The sequence below is a fragment of the Coffea arabica genome, chromosome 7e (genome assembly GCF_036785885.1).
Source record: "Coffea arabica cultivar ET-39 chromosome 7e, Coffea Arabica ET-39 HiFi, whole genome shotgun sequence".
Taxonomy (NCBI): Eukaryota; Viridiplantae; Streptophyta; class Magnoliopsida; order Gentianales; family Rubiaceae; genus Coffea; species Coffea arabica.
In genome coordinates this window covers 43,258,925-43,278,330 of record NC_092323.1, presented here as the reverse complement: position 1 = coordinate 43,278,330, position 19,406 = coordinate 43,258,925, and the positions used below count along the sequence as shown (strand labels likewise).

Below are 19,406 nucleotides of genomic sequence, written 5' to 3'. Positions count from 1 at the left end.
TAAATTCCTCAAGAGTCACTCTCTTATTCAACCTTAAAAATTTAGCATACTTTCTAGCTAGAAAATTTGAGGTAGCTCTGTTGTGGTAGAATGTCCAGCCACAAGTTTGCACATGTCCTGTAGTCTTCATCACAAGGGAGTCATCACTGGCCTCAACCTGAGAGGCAAACAGCATCCATTCACAGTTTTCTGCCTTGTATTTAACTCTCATCCGTGTAGCATCCTGTTTTACCCATTAAATATCCTTGCCTCACTTGACTGCGTAGTTGTCCATAGCTAACTTGAACATTTGTTTATCATCAAAAACCTATACAACATGGAATTTAGGATCTTCCATATCAACTTCAGGCCTGAACCTCACAAGACTTGGGTGCTTAGCCTTCTTGTTTTTGTTGTCTTTATCCGAGGAGGACTGACAACTTTTCAACTCATCTAAGGCAAGTGATTCAGATTCCTCGTGGATTGGAATTTGATCTCCTTCATCCAAGTGCAAGTCTCTGAAAGAATGATCTTTGGCTCTATCTGTTTTCTTCTTAGTTGCAGGCAATGGCATTTTCTGTTTGTTACACTCCTTGTCCTTGTTTTTCTCTCTACCATCAGGTTGTATCTTTCCAATTCGACCATCTAACTCTTGCTCAGGTGCAACAATGCAGCTCTGGAATATCACATCTTCATCATCATGGCTAAAATCATAATCACTGTCACAGAAGCTTTCAATTGTGGATGAATCTGAATGGACAGCATCATCATCATTTGGTCCACCCTCATTCAGCTGTGTTTTCCATTTTTTGACTTCACATGCGCCATCATTTGCTCCACATAAACTGGTATTTCTTTGAAGTCAACTAGATCAATATCATCAAAGGTTATATCCACATATAAACCATCATCTTCTAGTTGAATCTCCTCAATAGTTGTGACACCTTCACTAGCATTGCTATTAACATCTGTTATATGGAATTCATAGACACCATACACATTAGCTTCTCAATATTTTTTACCAACGCAAGCCATGTCTATTGCATCATCCTCATCATCCAATGCAAGCTACATTTTTTTCCACCAGGGATTCTATACATCATCTTCGAATCCTTCAGACAGCCCACAAAAGTGCAAGAGTCATGCAGAATTGATTTGCTAACTCTCATTGGAATAACTCCTTCAAATGTTTCCATGCTACCCCCTACGTATGTCTCTTGTGGATCTTTAACATACACACCACCATAATGCACTCTCAAAGTAAAATAGTCCACATCTTGACCTTTTTTTTTTAAAAAAAAAAAATTACAGAAATCTATTATTATTTAGAATTCCGAGAACCTTGGTTCCAATTATGTCTGACTTTTCATCAACATGAAAGTTATGGCATAGTATAGTTTAAAGACATAGGGACCACATCACAATTCACAAACAAACAAATTTACTTTAAACGAGACCAAATTTCACCATCATAGTCACAAGCATACAAATTCAATTTAAAAATTATAACATTTCAACATCACAAATCGTAAGCAAACAAAGTAAAATTTCGAAAGTACTATAACCAAAGTAAATGCTTTATCTTTTCCATGTGGAATCATACTTGAACGAAAAATTTCAACATCTCATAACCTGTTCATGCCCCACCACTGCTATACAATATTGCCAAATTAAACCCCTCCTCCCTCAAGTTCTTCCATTATATATTATATCACCATTCCAACACACTAGAGGCACTAAAATCAACCACCTAATGCATACGGGGTGACGAGAGCTAGGTTTGAAGTTTCGGCTTACTTGATCTTGTTGATGACTCCACCTGATCGTTGTCATCCCTGTCACTATCGCCATCGTTCGTTGCTCGAGCTCGCAGCTTTCCCAGTTCGATTCTGGCCTCCATCATCCGTTTGCCAAAGCCTTAGTTCTTCTCCCAATTTCCCCCAATTGTGTTCTATTTTTCAAGGCCAATCGCATGGGTAGGGTATTCGTCGGTTAATTGCAAAAGATTAGGTTAATGTGACAATTATGCTCCTGTTGGTCCACGCGAATTGAGTAAACTATAGTGAAATGTCCTACATTGGAAGTAAAAAAATAGTTAAAGGACTAAATTGGTTAAATAATTCATTAAGGATGAAATTAATATTAGTGAAAATATTTAGGGACTAAATTGGTGAAATTTTCTTTATTTTTTATTAAATACTTTAGCTACCCGCCCTTGAACACTAGCCAAAGCAGAGCACTAGTCCTTATGGAGCTTCTCTATCTATTCTTCTCAATTGTCTCCACTTTTATAGCTTCCTCCTTTCACACTCTCCTCCTCCCCTTCCGCCTCATTTCTCACCCACGCGCCGCCGCAGAGCATGACCATGTCACCCTCTACGAAGGCGTCGTCTGGCACACGCGCCGCAGCCCCGTCCATCATTCTTTCCAGTATTCCGTCCGTTACGCCCTCTTTGACCTCGACCGCTCTCCCAATGTCCCACCCGACCATTTCTCCGCCGATGAAGCTCGTCGTATATCCAGAACCAATGGACCGATGTAAAGTATTTTTACTTACTGTTCTGTTTCCTTCAGCTTTTGAGGCAAATTATGCACTTTTGCTATCTGGGGTTTTCAGATTTTTCCGTTTTCCTAGCAATTTAGCTTGTTAATTATGGAAATATTTCGTTGTTCTTTCTTGTGTAGTTTTGGTTACAATTTTGGTCTTGTTTATTTCTGTAGGTAGTATAAATATTTTTCGTGTCTCATCCCATGAATGCAGAATTATAAGAATAAGTGAGTGCATTTCACTTGAATTGATTGTAACTCCTGAATGTATAATTTTTGAGTCTTGAGAATAAAGAGACGAAAAAGGTCTATTTTTTCTTTGTTCTTTTTCTTTGTCGTTGCATCATCTTTGGTTGTTTTTGATGCTTTAAGTGCGGTTTCACTATTTCTTGCAATGTTGTTGTAATTCATGAAGTTTTGAGCAGACCGACTGATTGATTGATGGTTTTGTATTGTGTTCGTGATGCACCAGATTCTTGTTGACTATACCACCAAGCGTGGGATATGAACAAAATCCGTTGAGCGTGTATTATTGCTATGATGTTGAACGCTCCTCGCGCAATTTGAAGAAATGCATTGCCGAGGTTAATGATTTAAATACATTTAATTTGATTGCTCTATGAGGTCACAAATAATTTTGCATCTAAACTGTTTTTTCTTTCTACGAAGGTTCTAATATCCTGTCTTGTTGCCTCTCCTAGAGAAGTAAGGGGGTATATTTGCTGTCTGTCATAACATTTTTAGAATTTATGTAATTTGAAGACATGAGTTTTTGGTGTCTGATTTAAATCAGAAAAACTTAGTTCTTAAATTTATTTGTCCTGCTTGAAGAGTTTCTCATTTAAATTTCTACATATGATGAGTTTCTTGGTCAGTTAACAGCTTATGCTGTAAATCGTTCTTTCTCCTTGTCCTCTTTGCATGGAGCTCTGCTTTTCACTCCTAATATTGTAGAGATGAGCTTTTTGCTGCAATTCAATAAAATAAAGAACTGTTAATCTCTACCATTTACTGATGGACTTGGATAAAAAATTTGCTATGTCAATCAATCATTTTGTTTATGTATTTGGAAAAGAAAAAAAGGCAGAGAGAAGGAAGATGTCAATCTGTTAATTCAAATCTTTGCATATGATCTCTAGTTCTTGCTTAGCTGTCAAGATCATCAATAATACTTTCCTCTTAATGTGGCAAAGAGAGGTGGGCTTTGAACTTCTATTTTATTTTTTAAGTTGATGCACTATTCTGTGCCCCACATATGTTGAAAGTAACCTGTACTTCCACTTTTAGGCTTCAAAATCACCAGTTCCTAACAGCAGTTTTTCTTGTTTCAGGTAACAAATACACCGTGGGGTGAAAGAGTATCATTTTTATTCGACCCCGAGTCCGATATAGTTGCAAAGCCGCTTCACGTCAGTCCTTTTATGGTAAGTCTTAAGCAGTTTAACTGCAGCTCTATCTCACACAACATAGTTGATCCATGGGTATTTTCTTTTACGTGTTTTTCAAACTCTGCTCTGGAAGTAATTAAAATTAGTTTGGTCCCCTATCTTTCAAGTTGAAGTTGATTAAACTGTTGGTCATTTTAATCTAAATGATCAGCTTTCTCAACAGGGTAGTTTATCAAGCTTTATATGCCTTGTGGTTTTTGTTTACATTTCTGAGAAATAGGTTCCTTTCATAATTTTTTTCTGCTTCAGTGACTATTTTACTGGAGTGGAAGAAATCTGAACTAATTACTTTAAGTGAAATGGAGATCATATTTTGAACCTTGACTGCAAAGGCCATTATTTTGTAAACAGTGGGGATGGAAGATGACTTATCTTTGAGAATTTTCTGTATGCAGTTAGCAATTTGCAGTATTGTTGGCAACAGTGTCAAATCAAAGAAAAAAAAAAAGAGATAGTAAAGAAATCAACTTATCTATATCTTAGATAAAGAATGGCATTAATTTTAGGTTTCCATACCTTGGTATTGTTTGATCAATTATTTGTAGATAGGCATTTCTCCTGTGCAATTATTTTAGGTTTGTTTGTAGATCCATATACCTGGAAATGTATCTTGTAAAAGCATATAGGGAGATTGTAATAAAAAAGATTAGGCAATGGTGCATTCTGCTATTGGAAATTATGTGGTCATGTTTTAGGTGGAATTAACTTTTTCCCATCAGGGCAGAAACACATCCTTATTTATTACAGGTTTAGTCTCTGTAAAACTCTAAGGAGGGAGAAAAAGTGTTTTTTTTGGGAGGGGGGGGGGGTTGGTGCTTAGTGTGGCCTCCTGCTTTTGTTTTTATTGTAAGTTGACCACATGGTTCTGTGAGGAAAATCAGTGTCAAATAATCGTTTGGATTGGATGTCTTCCTAAGTTGTATGAATAATAAGTGAAAATTCTTGAATATATAAGTGAAAGGTTCCATGCCAAGAAGGGGAGCAATGGAGACTTGTTTTACCATGCTGGATACCATGATGAATACCTGAGTTGGGTTTTCTAACTATTAAGTATTTGAAGTGTTAATACTGAAACTACTGTTTTTAGTTTGGAAAGTAAGAATAGCTTTGATTCTGAAGCATTTAACACATCTTTTGCCTGAGTTCTATGGATTTAATATGCCTCATCTTTTATGACGTGTATCATTTAGTATAATCTCAATGTGCAAGCTTTTAAAGTTTACAGTCATTTGCATGTCTTGTTGCTAATTGATGAAATCATTCCCAGGATATGTTAGGGAACTGGAGCATCAGAACTACTGCACCTGAAGATGACCTATCGGTGGACATCTCAGTACAACATCCTGAGCTAGGCAAGTACTTCAGAGCTATATTGACAGCCAAAAAAGTCTCTTCCAAGATGGCAAGGGATCAAGCATCTTTTTTCTGGTTAATGCCTCACAGAGTTGCCATTTGGATATATTGGCATGTAAGTGTTTCTCTGAAAGTGATTATTGGTATCTGAAAGGTCTTTAATTTGCGGACATGATGTTTATATCCTTTAAAACTTGTTGCATCTTAAAATTGGTTAGCTTATATGACATCTCATCAGTAATTTAGTAGTACGAGACTGGCATGTGTACTGTTTGTGGAACTTATAGCTGAATGGGGTCATAATTCTATTTTCTGCTGTATCATTTCCTTCGTATAGTGCCCAGTTGAACATATTTTCCTCGGACATGAAAATTAGCCCGCTGACCTTGCCAGCATGTTCATTATCTGAGATAGGTTTTTCTGAAAAAAATGTGGTTGATTAAGTGGTCTTCTGAGTCTCTTCACTTGAGCTCAACTAGTGTCTCTTTCACAGAATTTTGTTTTCTTCTATAATGTTATACAATAGGCTGTCAAGTTATGGTGGAAAGGTGTTCCCTTCATCCAGCATCCAAGATATCACAGTCCAAAATACAGGGAAGAAGCTTTACTACGGGATGAAAAACTTCAATGCTGTCCATCGCTTGGGTCTAATAAAGATAGCAATCAAACAATTGAAGCAAGTAAATTGTCTCGTGTGGCTGAAATCAGCAGCAAATCTCGTTGTTTTACTTGGAGAGATGCCAAATGGCCATGGTGCTGAAAAGAGGCAAATTCGGTTTGGCTAGTCCAAAATTTCATCTTGCCTCACGAGTCTAAATGCATCAGATTTGTGTTAAACCTAGTTCATATTAATTACACTTGTACACACTAGCTACCATTCAAACAATATAAGCTGCGTACAAAATCTTGAACCGATCCACAAAAGCTATCCATTGTAGTTTTATCATTTCTGGCTTTGTCAAATTCTGTTCAGTCTGAATTTTTATTGAGTTTGTCTAAAATCGGTCTTTACAAAAATGAGAATCGATTGGGAAATGGCCGTATGTTTACGATCGTTCGACATTCACATTTTCAGATTTATGGTATATGGTGAAAAACCGTTTGCGGAACTTGGGTTGAAATTATGAGGTTCCAATTAGTTTCTATCACTCTCTTCCTTCCCCTCTTTGTGTTGACTTGTGCCTCCACCTCGCCGGTGCTGTGTTGCCAACCTTTGTCGTCACTGTGCATTCTCTCATCCTTACTCTCCCGGATCGCTAATTCTTCTCTTCCTACTATTCCAGATTTTTCAGATAGATATAGAGCTCATGAAGGTAACATCAAAATTTAAATTTTGCCAATTAAACATTATTTTTTTGGGGTTTTTTTTGATAATTTGTGGTAACATCAAAACAAGTTGGTCTTTGGTTTCCATTTTCTTGTTTGTTTGAGTTTTAGTTAATGAGTCAAAGTTTGGTTTGGAACCTTTTCGGAATAATGCCTGAATGCATAGGATTTGCGAGTACTTATGTAGATTTTGAGTGCCTACAGTTAGATGCTAAAATTTGTCAGCTTACCTTGCAATTAAATAAATGTAGAAAGTAGAAGGTGATGATGATTTTGTGGAAAAAATCTATTATAATGAATCATATCTCATCCAATATATTTGTATGTTTATGGCTTTCAATTTGATTATTTTTGCTCCAAACATTTCTTTCTTATTCTTACATGGGGAGTTGTAGAAGAAATTAATATTGATGTTTGTAGTTCTAAGAATCAAGATTGCTTCTTTGAACGGTAAAATGATCTGCTTACCACATTTCTTTGGGTACTTGAACATTTTTTTATTGATCCCGAGGCTTTTGGAACCTTTGGTTGGAAGTAAACTAATAATACTACTGCAACCACCATTATATTCATCTCTTGATTTTCTATCTCTTGCTTTTAGCTTGATTCCAGATATTAACTAGCAGTACTTCTTAAGTGTCTCCCCTGCTTATGCTTAAATATCTCCTATCCTAGTAGTTCCTCAGCCTGTCATGTTTTAATTACAGGTTAGTGCCGACTTCTGGCTATTGATGCGACCGTTACCATAATTTTTGACTAACGCTTTTCTCCATTTCTATGTTCTTGGACATTTTCTATGTGCTGTTTTGTAGGCTTATGTACAACAACAGCTAGAAACAAGTAGGATAAGGATTAACTTGAGCAAGACATTCAAAACGCCCATGCTCCGGTTGGTCAATGCATGAGAAAGATGCACTTCCATTTTTAAATCAACTGGGTAACACCTTTTTATTGACATTCTTGATGACTTGTGGAGATGACTAGTTTTTGACATTTTTCACCAAGCAGGGATCTTTTTCAGGTGGACATTTTTCTTTAACTACCTTTTATTTTCATGTTCTTTTTTTTTTTCCTTTTTTTTTGGTTCTAATTTTGGTGAACTAGTATTTTTTCGAAGAAATTTGGGCAGTCATGTCTACAGTACTTTAGAAATTAGGTACCATGCTTGTGATGAAAAATCATCTTCTTCCCATATGTTAAGTTCAATTGTGAAATTTCTTTTGTCTACATTAAATCGCATATTGTCGTCAATGAATTTGACCATTGGCTGCTTTGTTTTGCCTAAATTTGTATGCATAAATTGTTAGTGAAAATTGTCAAATATCATATGTCAAATGTTAGTAACCTGGCATCTGAGAATGACTTTGTCCATCATTTCCTTTGTCTTTTGCTTTAGATGTTAAGAGTTTTGCATGTTCCTAGAAGAATTTATCCTAATATTTTTAACAGTTTTTCAATAGATAAAATCTAATGCAAATCTTACTGATACTAACAATGCAATTAACTTTCAAGATCTTTATTGATTAGATAAAATTGATTTTATCTGATGTTGATCTAGGGGTGATACGTTGATGAATATATTCTTTTGCACATTTTGATGAAATTTTCTGCCTCAATGGAGTGATAGCAAAATCTGATATATTCCATCTCATTGCCGTAATGTGGAATACACAAGCTGAAACATGCCTTCTTTAGATTGGTGGTTTTCGTTCCTTTGAACTTATTAAGATTTGAATTTTTAATTTCTACTTTTACTTTAATTATATAAGACATGTTATATATGGCTTGATGTTTGTTAAATGTTAATAACACTGCTAGAGCCTTTAACGTGGCAGCAAGTTGTGGGAATATTGGTCTTTTTTTTTTGCGCAACGATAGAAGTTCTATAACCTAATTTAGCCTAATCTAGGAAAATGGGGAAAGGGACTCGACGTGAGTATAGACTCCATCGATGATGACCAATAAAGATCGCCACATTTTAATGATAAATTTGTGGTTGAACTCTTGACCTCTCGCACTACCAGTTTTGACCACCAGACCAAAAGCCCAGTGACAAAATGTCAAAGATGCTTTAAGAGCAGGGACTAGAGTAATTACAACTGACACTGATTGAAAGCCACTGGTGCCATCAATGATGGGATGCATCACATGGCTATATATTGTATTTTGGGCGATTATTTTATTATCTCTTCAATAAAGTCTTCTGTTAAAGGCTACTTCATTTTATTATTGTCTAAAAAATAAAAAATCAAAAAAATATTGTTCTGACATGAATATAATATAAAATTGTGAGAACTCGAGAAAATTTATATGTATGCTATGAATTTCTTTTATTTTAATTACTTTGATATTAGAAATATTATATATAACGAATAAATGGTTAAATTAAAATGCCTAATTGAATTCATATAAAAATTGAGAACTTAGAAATATCCTAGAATGGTGTAAAAAAAAAATTATATGAAGCAAATAAACATATGATATGCATATTGTAATTTGAGTCATTTGAATATGTTATATAGTTGAATAAGTTACACTGACTAATTAATTTTCTTTAAAACCAAATGAGTGAAAATTTACTAGATCAATATAAGCAAAATTTTTCAAGGTATATACAAGTTAGAACAAACGAAATTTTGAGTCAATGTGTGAAACAAATAAAATTACGGACTCGGGGTAACTGAAGAGGTGATTTTCGGAATCGGCAGACTTCCCCTAGGTGCTGGAGTAACTCTCCTGAAGTGGGTACAGCCTCACAGAAATTACCTGCTCAAAGTGTCAGAGATGGGGTATAGTCCCCCGGTTTACCTCCAACGATCTAATTAGCTTATATTAGGGGAGAGTTTATTGAAAAAGCTTGTGGATGATATGCCTTGTAAGCTTAGAAAAAGAGCCCCTCTTCTTAGTTGCCTCCATGTATTTATAGGGGACAATCGGAGAGAAATGGCGATTGGGACCAACTTCCCATGTCCTGATAGACTGGGCATGTCAGCTTGTCTCATTAGGTCCGTCAGACAGGTCCCATCAACTGTCTTGCCCTCTAGTAAGCAACAGACTGTGACTTGGCCCTAGTTGTCCCATCAGGTATCATAGGGCTTCACGACGAACACCTCGGTAGCTGAGGTGTTCGAGATGATCGGTGGAGTCATGACAAGGCTCATCTCGGCAGGGCGACACTGGTCATGGAAAAGGACAGGTGAGCCGTTTTGAAGGGAGCCGAAGCGTGGAGTCCGAGTCGAAACCACCACCCTCAATAAGCCACCCAAGCCTCTACGGGTGGCCAGTCAACAGTCAGCTTCCGGGGCTTTCGTGTGAGTAGGGACTAGCTGTCCTGTCAGATAAAGTAAGGAGAGGCGAAATGGCGGTCAACCATCATGATAGTGTGAAAAGCCGCGTGACAAGGAGTCAGAATGCCGGTCAGTCATTAATGAGGGGAGTAGAAGCGTCATTGGGAAGCTCGAGGGACACCGTCCTTTCACCTTCTCCTATACTTGTATAAATAAGGGGGGTAATGTATCATCCTTTCACCGTGTAGTTATAAGCACCCACCATATTAAGTTTTCTGAGGTCACAGCGGCATTCGAAGTATGGGAAAGAGATCACCCAAGTCGCTTTACCTGCTCATCCCAACCTCTTTTTTTTTTTCTTAATCAGTAAGTGTCACCCTTTCCTTTTACTTTTCGTACTATGGCTCGAATTGCCAGTACACATAGAGAAATAGTCAGGCTGAACTTAGAAGCGGCGGAGAGGCCCGACCCGACTGCGGGAGAGGAGAACCCTGCTACTCCGGGGGTGGAGGAGGTCGAAGTGCCTGTCAGGGACGAGGCGTTGCTAGAGCCAACCCAGGAAGGGTCTGAAGAACTGTATAATGACGAGCTCGGGTCCGAAGTACCCTGAGATGAGGGAGTACAAGAACCGGCTACCCCTTCCGACCTCTCTGGCATTGACTTCGGCCTACTACTGTTGTTCAACAGCATCATCGATTAGGCCGCGGCTAACGAGGTGATCCGCAAGTACCTTTTTTGCCGAGATTACAGCATTTACACACCTCGGCCGGATCAAACTGTCGAACGGCCCCCAAAAGGAAGAGCTGCCATCTATACGGACCAATTGGAAGCCGGGCTGAGAATGCCCACTACTAGATTCTTCCGGAACTGCTTTAGATACTGGGGTGTTAGAATCACCCAATTAGTCCCGAACTCAGTCCGGATTCTCACTGGGTTCGAGATGCTTTGTCGAGAGCAAGGGTTGAGTCCCATCGTCAACCTCTTCCGTCGTTGCTATACCATCAATAACAGCGGGAGTGAGAAATGATGGTTTTACTTCGGGAACCGATGCAAGATCGTACCGAAGTTGGTGGTGGTCGACGCTCCCACATCCATAAAGGAGTGGAAGCACAATTTCTTTTTCGTCCCGGCTGAGGATTTCCCTAGGGATTTTTGGTGGAGGCTCCCCACCTCGTCGAATGACTCTTTCCCGGGGAAGCACGATGAGGAGGGTTTTCGAAAACTACTCGGGTCGGATCTCAGAATCAACTGTTAGGCCTACCCCGAGGCGGTTCTCGTCAATGGGGGCATTAGCCGAGCCCTGATCAACCTGGATCAACCCTCTTTCTTCTCTACTCGGCTTCGAAAACATTGTATTCTTTTATTCATCATTTCGTATTGTTCATTTTCTTTAATTCTTATTAATCCTTCTTCCTTGTGCAGTGACGAGTGTTTCGGATCTGATCACCTCAAGAGCGGCTACGGTGGTTAAGATACCACAAAAACTCAAGGCCCCTGGTCAGATCTCGGGGGTCCAAAAGAAAAAGAGCGCTCCTGGCGCTTTTGCCATCACCCCATTAATCCCGGTCCTGGAAGACACCTCCAGGACCTTGGCCATTCCAGAGGGGGTAGCCACCCGTGGTGTGATAGTCGTCGCTCCACCTCCCCAAAGCCGAGGTAAACAAATCCAAGTGCCAGAGGGGCCTGTCACTGGGTCCTCCCTTTGGAATCGACACTTCGTCCAATCCGTGCTTGAAGGGGAGGACAAAAGGCATCCCGGTTGACGCTAGTGCCCGGAATGGGATGTCTCGGTCAACGACACATGTAAGGATCCTCGAGTTGCCCATCACCTTCTCGTCCATTCTAGTCTGTCCCAAGATCACACATTCGTGAAGAAACTCACCTCGGAAGAGCTGATGCAGAGCACTTCGGTTGCATGGGCTTCTACTTCTGCTTTCTCGTCCGAGCTTATCCAGAGGTACACCAGCATGGTCGAGAACCAGCCTCCTGCCGAGCTCATGGACAAAGTATCTCGGCTCAAGAAAGAATTGAAGGTGGCCGCGGAAAAAAAAGGCCCAACTCCAGAAGCAACATGACACCACGGTAGCCGAAGTGGAGCATTTCAAGACTACCATCAACTCCTTGGAGACTGCTTTTGAGAAAGAAAAGAAACGAAGACAAGAGGAGGAGCAGTCTTCTCGGGAAGTTATAGAGAAGGCCGGTAGTACTGCGGTCGAAGCTTTTCGCTCTTCCGAGACCTTCATGAAATACCTCGGTGAGTTGACTTTGTCGAGTTTCATGTTCGGCTATACCACGACCATCCAGGATGCAGCTTCCTTCCTGACTCCGGAGCAGCTAGACGTGCTGAAGGACAAGCCTAACTACAACGATGATGCTAAGGAACTATGCGACCGCATGGCCAATGGCATCCAATTCGGGCGAGATCTGGCCGAAGTCAGAGAAGAATTCAATCGCGAGATCGCCGAATTCGAACAAGCGTCGGACAATGAGTTCGGCGGAGCTGCTGGGGGTGATGGTAGAGAGGGAGCGGATTCCGTCGAGGTAGGTGGCTTTTAGATGAGCTGCTCCCACCTCGGCCTCTTGTACTTGTATTCGACCTCCGAAATTAATGAAATTTATCTTTTACTTCTTTCCCAATTCACTTCGTTCTTACTTATCTTGTCCCCTTATTTTCTTTAATAACACCATGGAGTGATGTTTAAGAAAATAACTAAATATTAAACACAAAGCAATGATATCAGTAACTTAACTGGAACATTAACAACTCAAGGATAATACAACTAAGGTTTTCGGCATGCCAAGTTCGGGGTACAAGGGCACCGTCTCGATAAACCAACTTACAATACTCATTCTGACTAACCTCTACAATTCGGTAAGGGCCTTCCCACTTCGGACTTAACTTGCCCTGTGGTTCAGATCGGCTGACAGAGTTCTTCCGTAGAACCAGGTCTCCCGGTCTGAACTGAAGGTGTCTGACCCGAGTGTTGTAGTAATTGGCGAGGATATTCTTGTAGAGAGTTATTCGTGCTGCTGAGGCATCTCTTAGTTCCACAGTGAGATCGAGGTCAATCTTCCGTTTTTCGTCGTTCACCTCGGCGGTGAAGGCCGCCATCCGAGGACTTGGAGTGATGAACTTAGTAGGGACTACCGCCTCAGATCCGTAGGTTAAGAAGAATGGCGTTTCTTGAGTAGCAGACCTCGGTGTAGTCCAATAGGACCACGGCATGCTAGGGAGCTCGTCTACCCAGGAAGATCCGAGGTGGTGTAACCTGGTCTTGAGTCTATGAAGGAGCGTTCGGTTGAAATTCTCGGCTTGTCCATTAGCTTGGAGATGTCCCACCGAGGTGAAATGCTATTGGATTCCTTGGTTCTTGCATCATGCATTAAAGGGATTATTCGCAAATTGCTTCCCATTGCTCGAGATGATGACCCGGGGTAACCCAAAGCAACAAATCACACATTTCCAAAAGAACTTTTGGATGGTCAAGCCGGTTATACTTTTCAAAGGCTCGGTTTCGATCCACTTCGTGAAATAGTCGACAGCTACAACTATATAGGTGTAATTGCCTATAGACCGAGGGAAGGGTCCAATGATATCTGTCCCCCATTGCTCAAAAGGCCAGGAAGAAGTGATGGGGACCATAAGATTGGTCGGGCGGTGGTGTTTTGGGGCATGATGCTGATAGGAAGGGCAACAGAGTACCAAAAGCTGGGCGTCTCGTCTCAGAGTTGGCCAAAAATAATTGAGGAGCAAGCTCTTCTTGACCAGCATCCGATAACCGACGTGAGCTCTGCAGAGTCCTTCGTGTATCTCTTGAAGAGTGCGCTCTCTCTCTTCCGGGGTGACGCATCACAACCATGGGTCGAGATAAGATCGCTTGTAGAGGCGGCCGTCACGAAGTGCATATCGAGCCGCCTTGTGCTGCAATTTTCTTATCTCAGCTTTATCGTCTGGAAGAATGCCTTGATCCAAAAACTTGACCAGCAGGGTCATCCAAGCGTCTCTCGAGGTCACCAGATAGACTTTGTCCTCCATGTAACCGGGTTCGGTTAGAACCTCCACAAGAACTGTCTTGTTGAGGGTAGAAAATGAGGTAGAAGCAAGTCTAGATAGGGCATCAGCTCGTCGATTCTGAGACCGGAGTATCCTTTGGATCTCAAAGGATTTGAAATAGGCCGCTAATTGATGGATTTCAGAGAGGTACTGTTGCATGGATTCCTCTCTAGCCTCATACTCCCCTAGTACCTGGTATACGACGAGGTGGAAGTCGCTATAAACTGTGATACGCTGGACTCCCAGTCAACGAGCTAACTGTAAGCCCGCAATGACAGCCTCGTATTCAGCTTCGTTATTGGAGGCGACGAAATCAAAACGGAGAGCATAGGAATACTCCGTGAGGGTCTTCGAGGAGTAGTCCGGCTCCACTACCCTCACTGTTAGAGGAACCATCCACGTGCAAGCCCCATCTTTGTGGCTCTGGCATTTCCAAGGTGGTGTCTTGGTCCGAGGTAAAGGTAAGTTCGGCTAGGAAGTCGGCAAGAGCCTGGGCCTTGATGGCAGTCCGCGGCTCGTAGGTAAGATCATACTCCCCGAGCTCGATGGCTCACTTGGTGAGGCGTCTTGAGGCTTCAGGTGGGGACAGTATCTGCCTGATAGGCTGGTCTGTCCTAATTCGTATGGGGTGAGCTAAAAAATAAAGCTTCAATCTCCGAGCTGCATGTACTAGCCCTAACACGAGTTTTTCGGCTCGGGTATACTGGGTCTCTGGACCGCGAAGAACTCGGCTAACGTAATATATTAGGACCTGGGTACCATCATCTCGTATTAGGACTGCGCTCACCGCCTCTTCAGTCGCGGACAAGTAGAGGTATAATGTTTCTCCAACCCGAGGTGAGGTAAGAGTGGGGAGTTGATGCAGGTATTCCTTCATTTGCTCAAAGGCTCTTTTGCATTCCTTAGTCCCGTAGACACCAAATTTTTAATTTTTTAACTTTATTTGTTTAATTAATTTAATAGCTTTATTTGTTTCAATTCTAGGGTTTTATTTTATTTTATTTTGTTCTAGTTTATTTTATTTTATTTTTTGCCTTCATGCTAAATTTCAGAAAAACAAAAGGAAAAAAGAAGAAAAAGTAAAAAAATGACAAGTGGAGGGGGCATGCATGGGGACAAGTGTCCCTTTGGATATTAGACAACAAGGCACCTAAAGGGTTAAATGGTAGACACTTGGAGGCCTAAGATTAAAAAGAATAGAAAAACAAAAAGAATGGAGGAAGGATGTGGCGGCTAGGGTTAGGGGTTGCGTAAAAAAATAAGATGAAATGAGAGTAAGGAGGCTACGCAAGAGGAGGACAGCTGGAGGGACGGATGAAAGAAAAATCGAGAGGATAGCCGAGGGAGGAGTCGGCAGCCGGGGCTGAGTAGAAACAACGGAGGAAAAAAAATAAAAAAAGGGAGAGTTTTGACGGCTAGGTTTTGAGAAAACTTCAAGGAAGCTACGGGCTGGCTGGGGAGAAGAGTAAGCTGAGAGTGAGGCCGGTGATTGAGCAAAGAACAGAGAAAAGAAACAACGGGAGAAAGAGGAGCCGAAGGGAAAACAGCGGAGGAACTGCGAAGAAAAAAGAAAAGAGGGTAGCTTTGGGGGTCTGAGAGAAGGTGGCGGCTGAATAGTTAGATCAGAAGCAAAAGTAGAAGCAAAAATCGAAAACAAGAAAGAACTACTGGAGAAGGGAAGAAGGTGTTCTCGACTGGAAAACAGGAGAGGGAGACTTGCATCTCACGAGAGGTTGCTACCATTTCGGTCCACCATCGTCACCTGCAAATCCTTACCGAGAGAGCACTGTAAGTTATCCATTCCCTTTACATTCCAGTCTTTCTTTTCAAATAGTCTCTTGAAGCTTTCAAAGTATCTGTTTTATGACCTGGCTTATGGAAAGTTAAGTTTATTATTATTGTTGTCTATTCTTCCGCCTCTTCTGGTTCATGTTCATCAAGAATTTATTGCTTCGTTCGTGAGTAAAGGGGCCAGGTCTTGTGGTTGTGCGTAGATTATAATGTGTGTTTCGAATTTGGGTGGTTGAAAGCTTGTGAACCTAAAATGCCATCAGCTTTGCACTTTTCTTCATCCCAAAATGAAAGGGATGTGGTCCGTGGGTTGTCTCTTTGGTGACATCTGATGCTCGGAAAGGTTTGATTTTTTTTATTGGGTCAAGGATGGTGAGATGTTAGGGCTGGTATTATAGCCGCATCATTTTCGTTCCTTGGTAGTTCTAAATCCCATTCCCTTCGAAAGCTTACATTGATGTTCATATCTGTTCTAAATACCACATGGGCGCCTGTTTTTGTCCCCTTTAACAGCCCAGTGGGTTTGTTTTCTTGTCAAATTCGTGGTTTAAATATGTTCTGAGGACAACGCCTGATGGTTCTTTCTTTGCTTGTTATCCGGTTCCTAGTACACCTTTCCTTCTTCCTAAAAGCAAGGAACCTGTTTGATGCTGCAAGGATTGCTGTTTGCTTGAGTTTGTTATCTGCGGCTATCTTGAAAATAAGTTGCAAAGTTTCCAGCAGAAATCTGATCTTATGGCCCCACTCTGCCCAGATTTTCCTTCCCCTTGCATGATATCTTGAGGATGAGTTTGTAATACTGAATGAGAGCTTGGAGATTAGATTTTGTTGCTAGCTATTTGTCATGTAATGTTGCGCAAATCCCTGGAAGTCAGAATTGCAGAAAGTTGCGTCTAGTTTTTCCTTGCACATAACATTGAGTTGCATCAGAAATTACCACACGTTTATTACAATAGTCTTACCGAATGTGTCTGTTTGAATTTTCATTTGATGGCCATTCGAATGCTAGATGGTACTCTTGCTTAGTTTCTAGATTGTAAATGGCTGATATGTGGGCATAAAAATCTGCTGCAATAAGCCCGAACCCATGGCTTGTTGTAGCAGCTTTTCCTTTCTTTGGTTGTTGAATTTTCTGGAGTAACTTGAACTCTTTTGATTCTTGCTTCATCATGTCGGATTGTCGAGATAATTTTCTTGTTAAAACGCCATATTCCTTTATTGTTTGTGCAAATGACTTGCATGGTTGAAAGTTATCAAAGAGTTGCAGAAATTGTGTTGTCTGTGAAATGAAATTGCAGAAGCCTATCATTCAAGTAAATTGCATGAAGTTGCATGGAAATGTTCCAAAACAATTGCACTTTAACCCCCCAAGTCTCTTCTTGTTTCACTATGGCCCAAATAATTGAAAAAATCAATCAAATTGACCCCTCAAATTTCTTTAGTTTTTGCAATTAAGTCATTACTTGTTTTAATTTTACATGGGTTGATCACCTTCCTTTTAAACGCCTTGGATTGATTCAATTTCATGCTTATTCTCGTTTCATGTGATTATTTCTTGATTAAAGTGGTGCCTTGACCCTTTTTATTGTTTTGAAGCCAATATTTCCTTCATGTCATTACCATTGCAAGGGAGGTATACTCTATCCCTTATTTTCACTTTATTTGACTCTATGTGTCTATGTGATTTATGTGCTTAATTGCATGCCTTTTGAATGTTTTCATTTTATTTATTTATTTATTTATCCACTTTATTTGTTTTAGTTTTAGATAGTTATTTTCAATTTCGATCATTTGAAAGGCACTTGAATGCCAAAGTTGTAATAGCTAGATTATTATTTTATTTATTTTATTCCGTTTCTCCTCTTAGATTGTAGTAGGCTTCCCTCGAATGTAATAGTTAGGGCTTTATTTGCTTTATTTGCCTTATGTGTGTTTTGCATGTCTATGTGCTATGTGTTACCGCTTTCTTAGGGTCTTGCATCTATATATCATGCTTATGTGTTATGTGCTATATGTGATTTATGTGTTTACATGCTTTTATTAGGTCTTGCATGATTTATTTGATTGTAACCGATGTGTGACGTAACCACACAAGTCCAATGCTAGTTGTGGTCAATTTCCCGAATCCACACTAGTCCAACGCTAGTTGTGGCCCTTTGTTCCGACTTTTCTCACTAGTCCAATGCTAGTGGGAAATTATAGACATGGGCTAGTCCAAAGCTAGACCCTTAGGAGCCCCTCGAGCGTTAGATCATGGTTAGTGATAAAATCACTTCATCTCATGCATGTTTTCACTTTTTAGGGTTTTACCATGTTGCATGACACTTTCTTATATATGTACATCCTTTATCCCATATTCCCTTCTACTTATATCCCTTATTCCGTATTTTTCCTTATTTATATATGCCTTACCCTTCTGTATGAAAACATAATATTAGACTTGCATTTCATTTAAGAAATATAAACTAGGTTAAATCATTTGCATGCTAAATTAGGAAAACCCCTTGGATATAGGATATGGACGAGTTTGGCTTTTCTAACCTTAGCACACTCGTATTCCCTCTATTAAAAGGGGAAAATTGAGTCACGAACATTAGTCCCTCATACCCGACATGATGCATTCCTTTAGGACATGTATATTTGTATAATTATGATATTTTTATTGTTTCTTTTTTTTAGAATCTCATATTTTTGCATTATTCGTGACCTCTTCGAAGAGTCTTTATTGGGCATCACAATCAATGTGATTGGTACCAAGTAAGTTTTGAAGATAAATTTCGACCCCCCCGATACCCTCTTAGGTCTAGGGTTTGCGTGCATATAGTACATCCAAATGTGATAAATCTTAAGGGTAAAATAAGAAAATCTTTGGCTAAATCGCGCAACTAGCCTTGGCTAGGTTGAAAGGGTGCCTTGGACTCTTATCGTTGCCTTCCCTTTCTTCAAATGTGACTCCCGAATCTTTTTCTCTGATTTTCGTAGACTTGGAGTCGTTTAAAAAGGGTTTTCTACTTTTTTGTTTAAAAATTCATTTTTAGGTGACTTGGTACACCTTAACTCTATACCAAGTGGCAACTTCGATTTTGTTTTAAAAACCCTTTTTAAACTATAATTTGGGCCCAAATCGTCGCACTTTCAAACCCCATTTAGGCCCATTTTCTTTTTAAATCAAAAATCATTTTTTCCAATCAAAAATTGAATCAAAAGCCATTTTTTCTAAACTCGTCTTTTATTTATTCTTATTTCAAAAATGGGGCGCGACAGCTGGCGACTCCACTGGGGACTTGAGAGAGTCCGAGCATTTGATTTAGTCAATCTTTTTCTTCTTTTAACCTTCTTATATATTACATTTGGATGTTTAGGATTGCATTTTTTCCTTTTCTAGGATTTTTTGCATTTCGTGTGTATCAATTCACTCCCTCGCCTATTTGCGTACGATTGTTTTGATGGATGGATGGTTTATTTATGTGATTCCGCGGTTTGCATTGTATTTGGGTGGGGGATATTACCCTAGAGTCTCGCGTTGGTTCTCGATCCCTCCCCTCTAAATGAGCACTAGCATACGTGCATACGCTTTAATTTTGTACCCCTCATTTATTTTTTTTTTAGTGGCTTGTCACG

The 19,406-nt window shown here is 40.0% G+C and overlaps 2 protein-coding genes across 3 annotated transcripts; one reads left to right on the top strand and one right to left on the bottom strand.

Moving 5' to 3' along the window:
* The first annotated feature begins 2,209 nt into the window (after positions 1-2,209).
* Positions 2,210-12,577, top strand: LOC113702387 (uncharacterized). 2 transcript variants are annotated; one of them, XR_011818473.1, is made up of 6 exons: positions 2,210-2,517; positions 2,999-3,110; positions 3,858-3,950; positions 5,242-5,442; positions 5,854-7,674; positions 11,363-12,577. XR_011818473.1 is itself a non-coding variant. In XM_072059908.1 (5 exons), the coding sequence occupies exons 1-5, from the start codon at positions 2,228-2,230 to the stop codon at positions 6,085-6,087; spliced, it is 930 nt and encodes a 309-aa protein (XP_071916009.1). In that variant the 5' UTR covers positions 2,210-2,227; the 3' UTR covers positions 6,088-12,577. The 2 variants fall into 2 exon arrangements, 1 of the variants encoding a protein (XP_071916009.1); XM_072059908.1 differs by having other exon boundaries at positions 5,854-12,577.
* Positions 12,578-12,677: 100 nt separating this feature from the next.
* Positions 12,678-13,166, bottom strand: LOC140011382 (uncharacterized). The gene has a single exon (XM_072060171.1). The coding sequence runs from the start codon at positions 13,164-13,166 to the stop codon at positions 12,678-12,680; it is 489 nt and encodes a 162-aa protein (XP_071916272.1).
* Positions 13,167-19,406: the final 6,240 nt, after the last annotated feature.

Bases quoted from the DNA above. Each gene is read 5' to 3' on its own strand.
- LOC113702387 (XM_072059908.1), top strand. From the start codon at position 2,228: ATGGAGCTTCTCTATCTATTCTTCTCAATTGTCTCCACTTTTATAGCT. The intron at 3,111-3,857 runs GTTAATGATTTA...TTCTTGTTTCAG, and splicing joins TGAAGAAATGCATTGCCGAG to GTAACAAATACACCGTGGGG. The intron at 3,951-5,241 runs GTAAGTCTTAAG...AATCATTCCCAG, and splicing joins TTCACGTCAGTCCTTTTATG to GATATGTTAGGGAACTGGAG.
- LOC140011382 (XM_072060171.1), bottom strand. From the start codon at position 13,166: ATGCCGTGGTCCTATTGGACTACACCGAGGTCTGCTACTCAAGAAACG.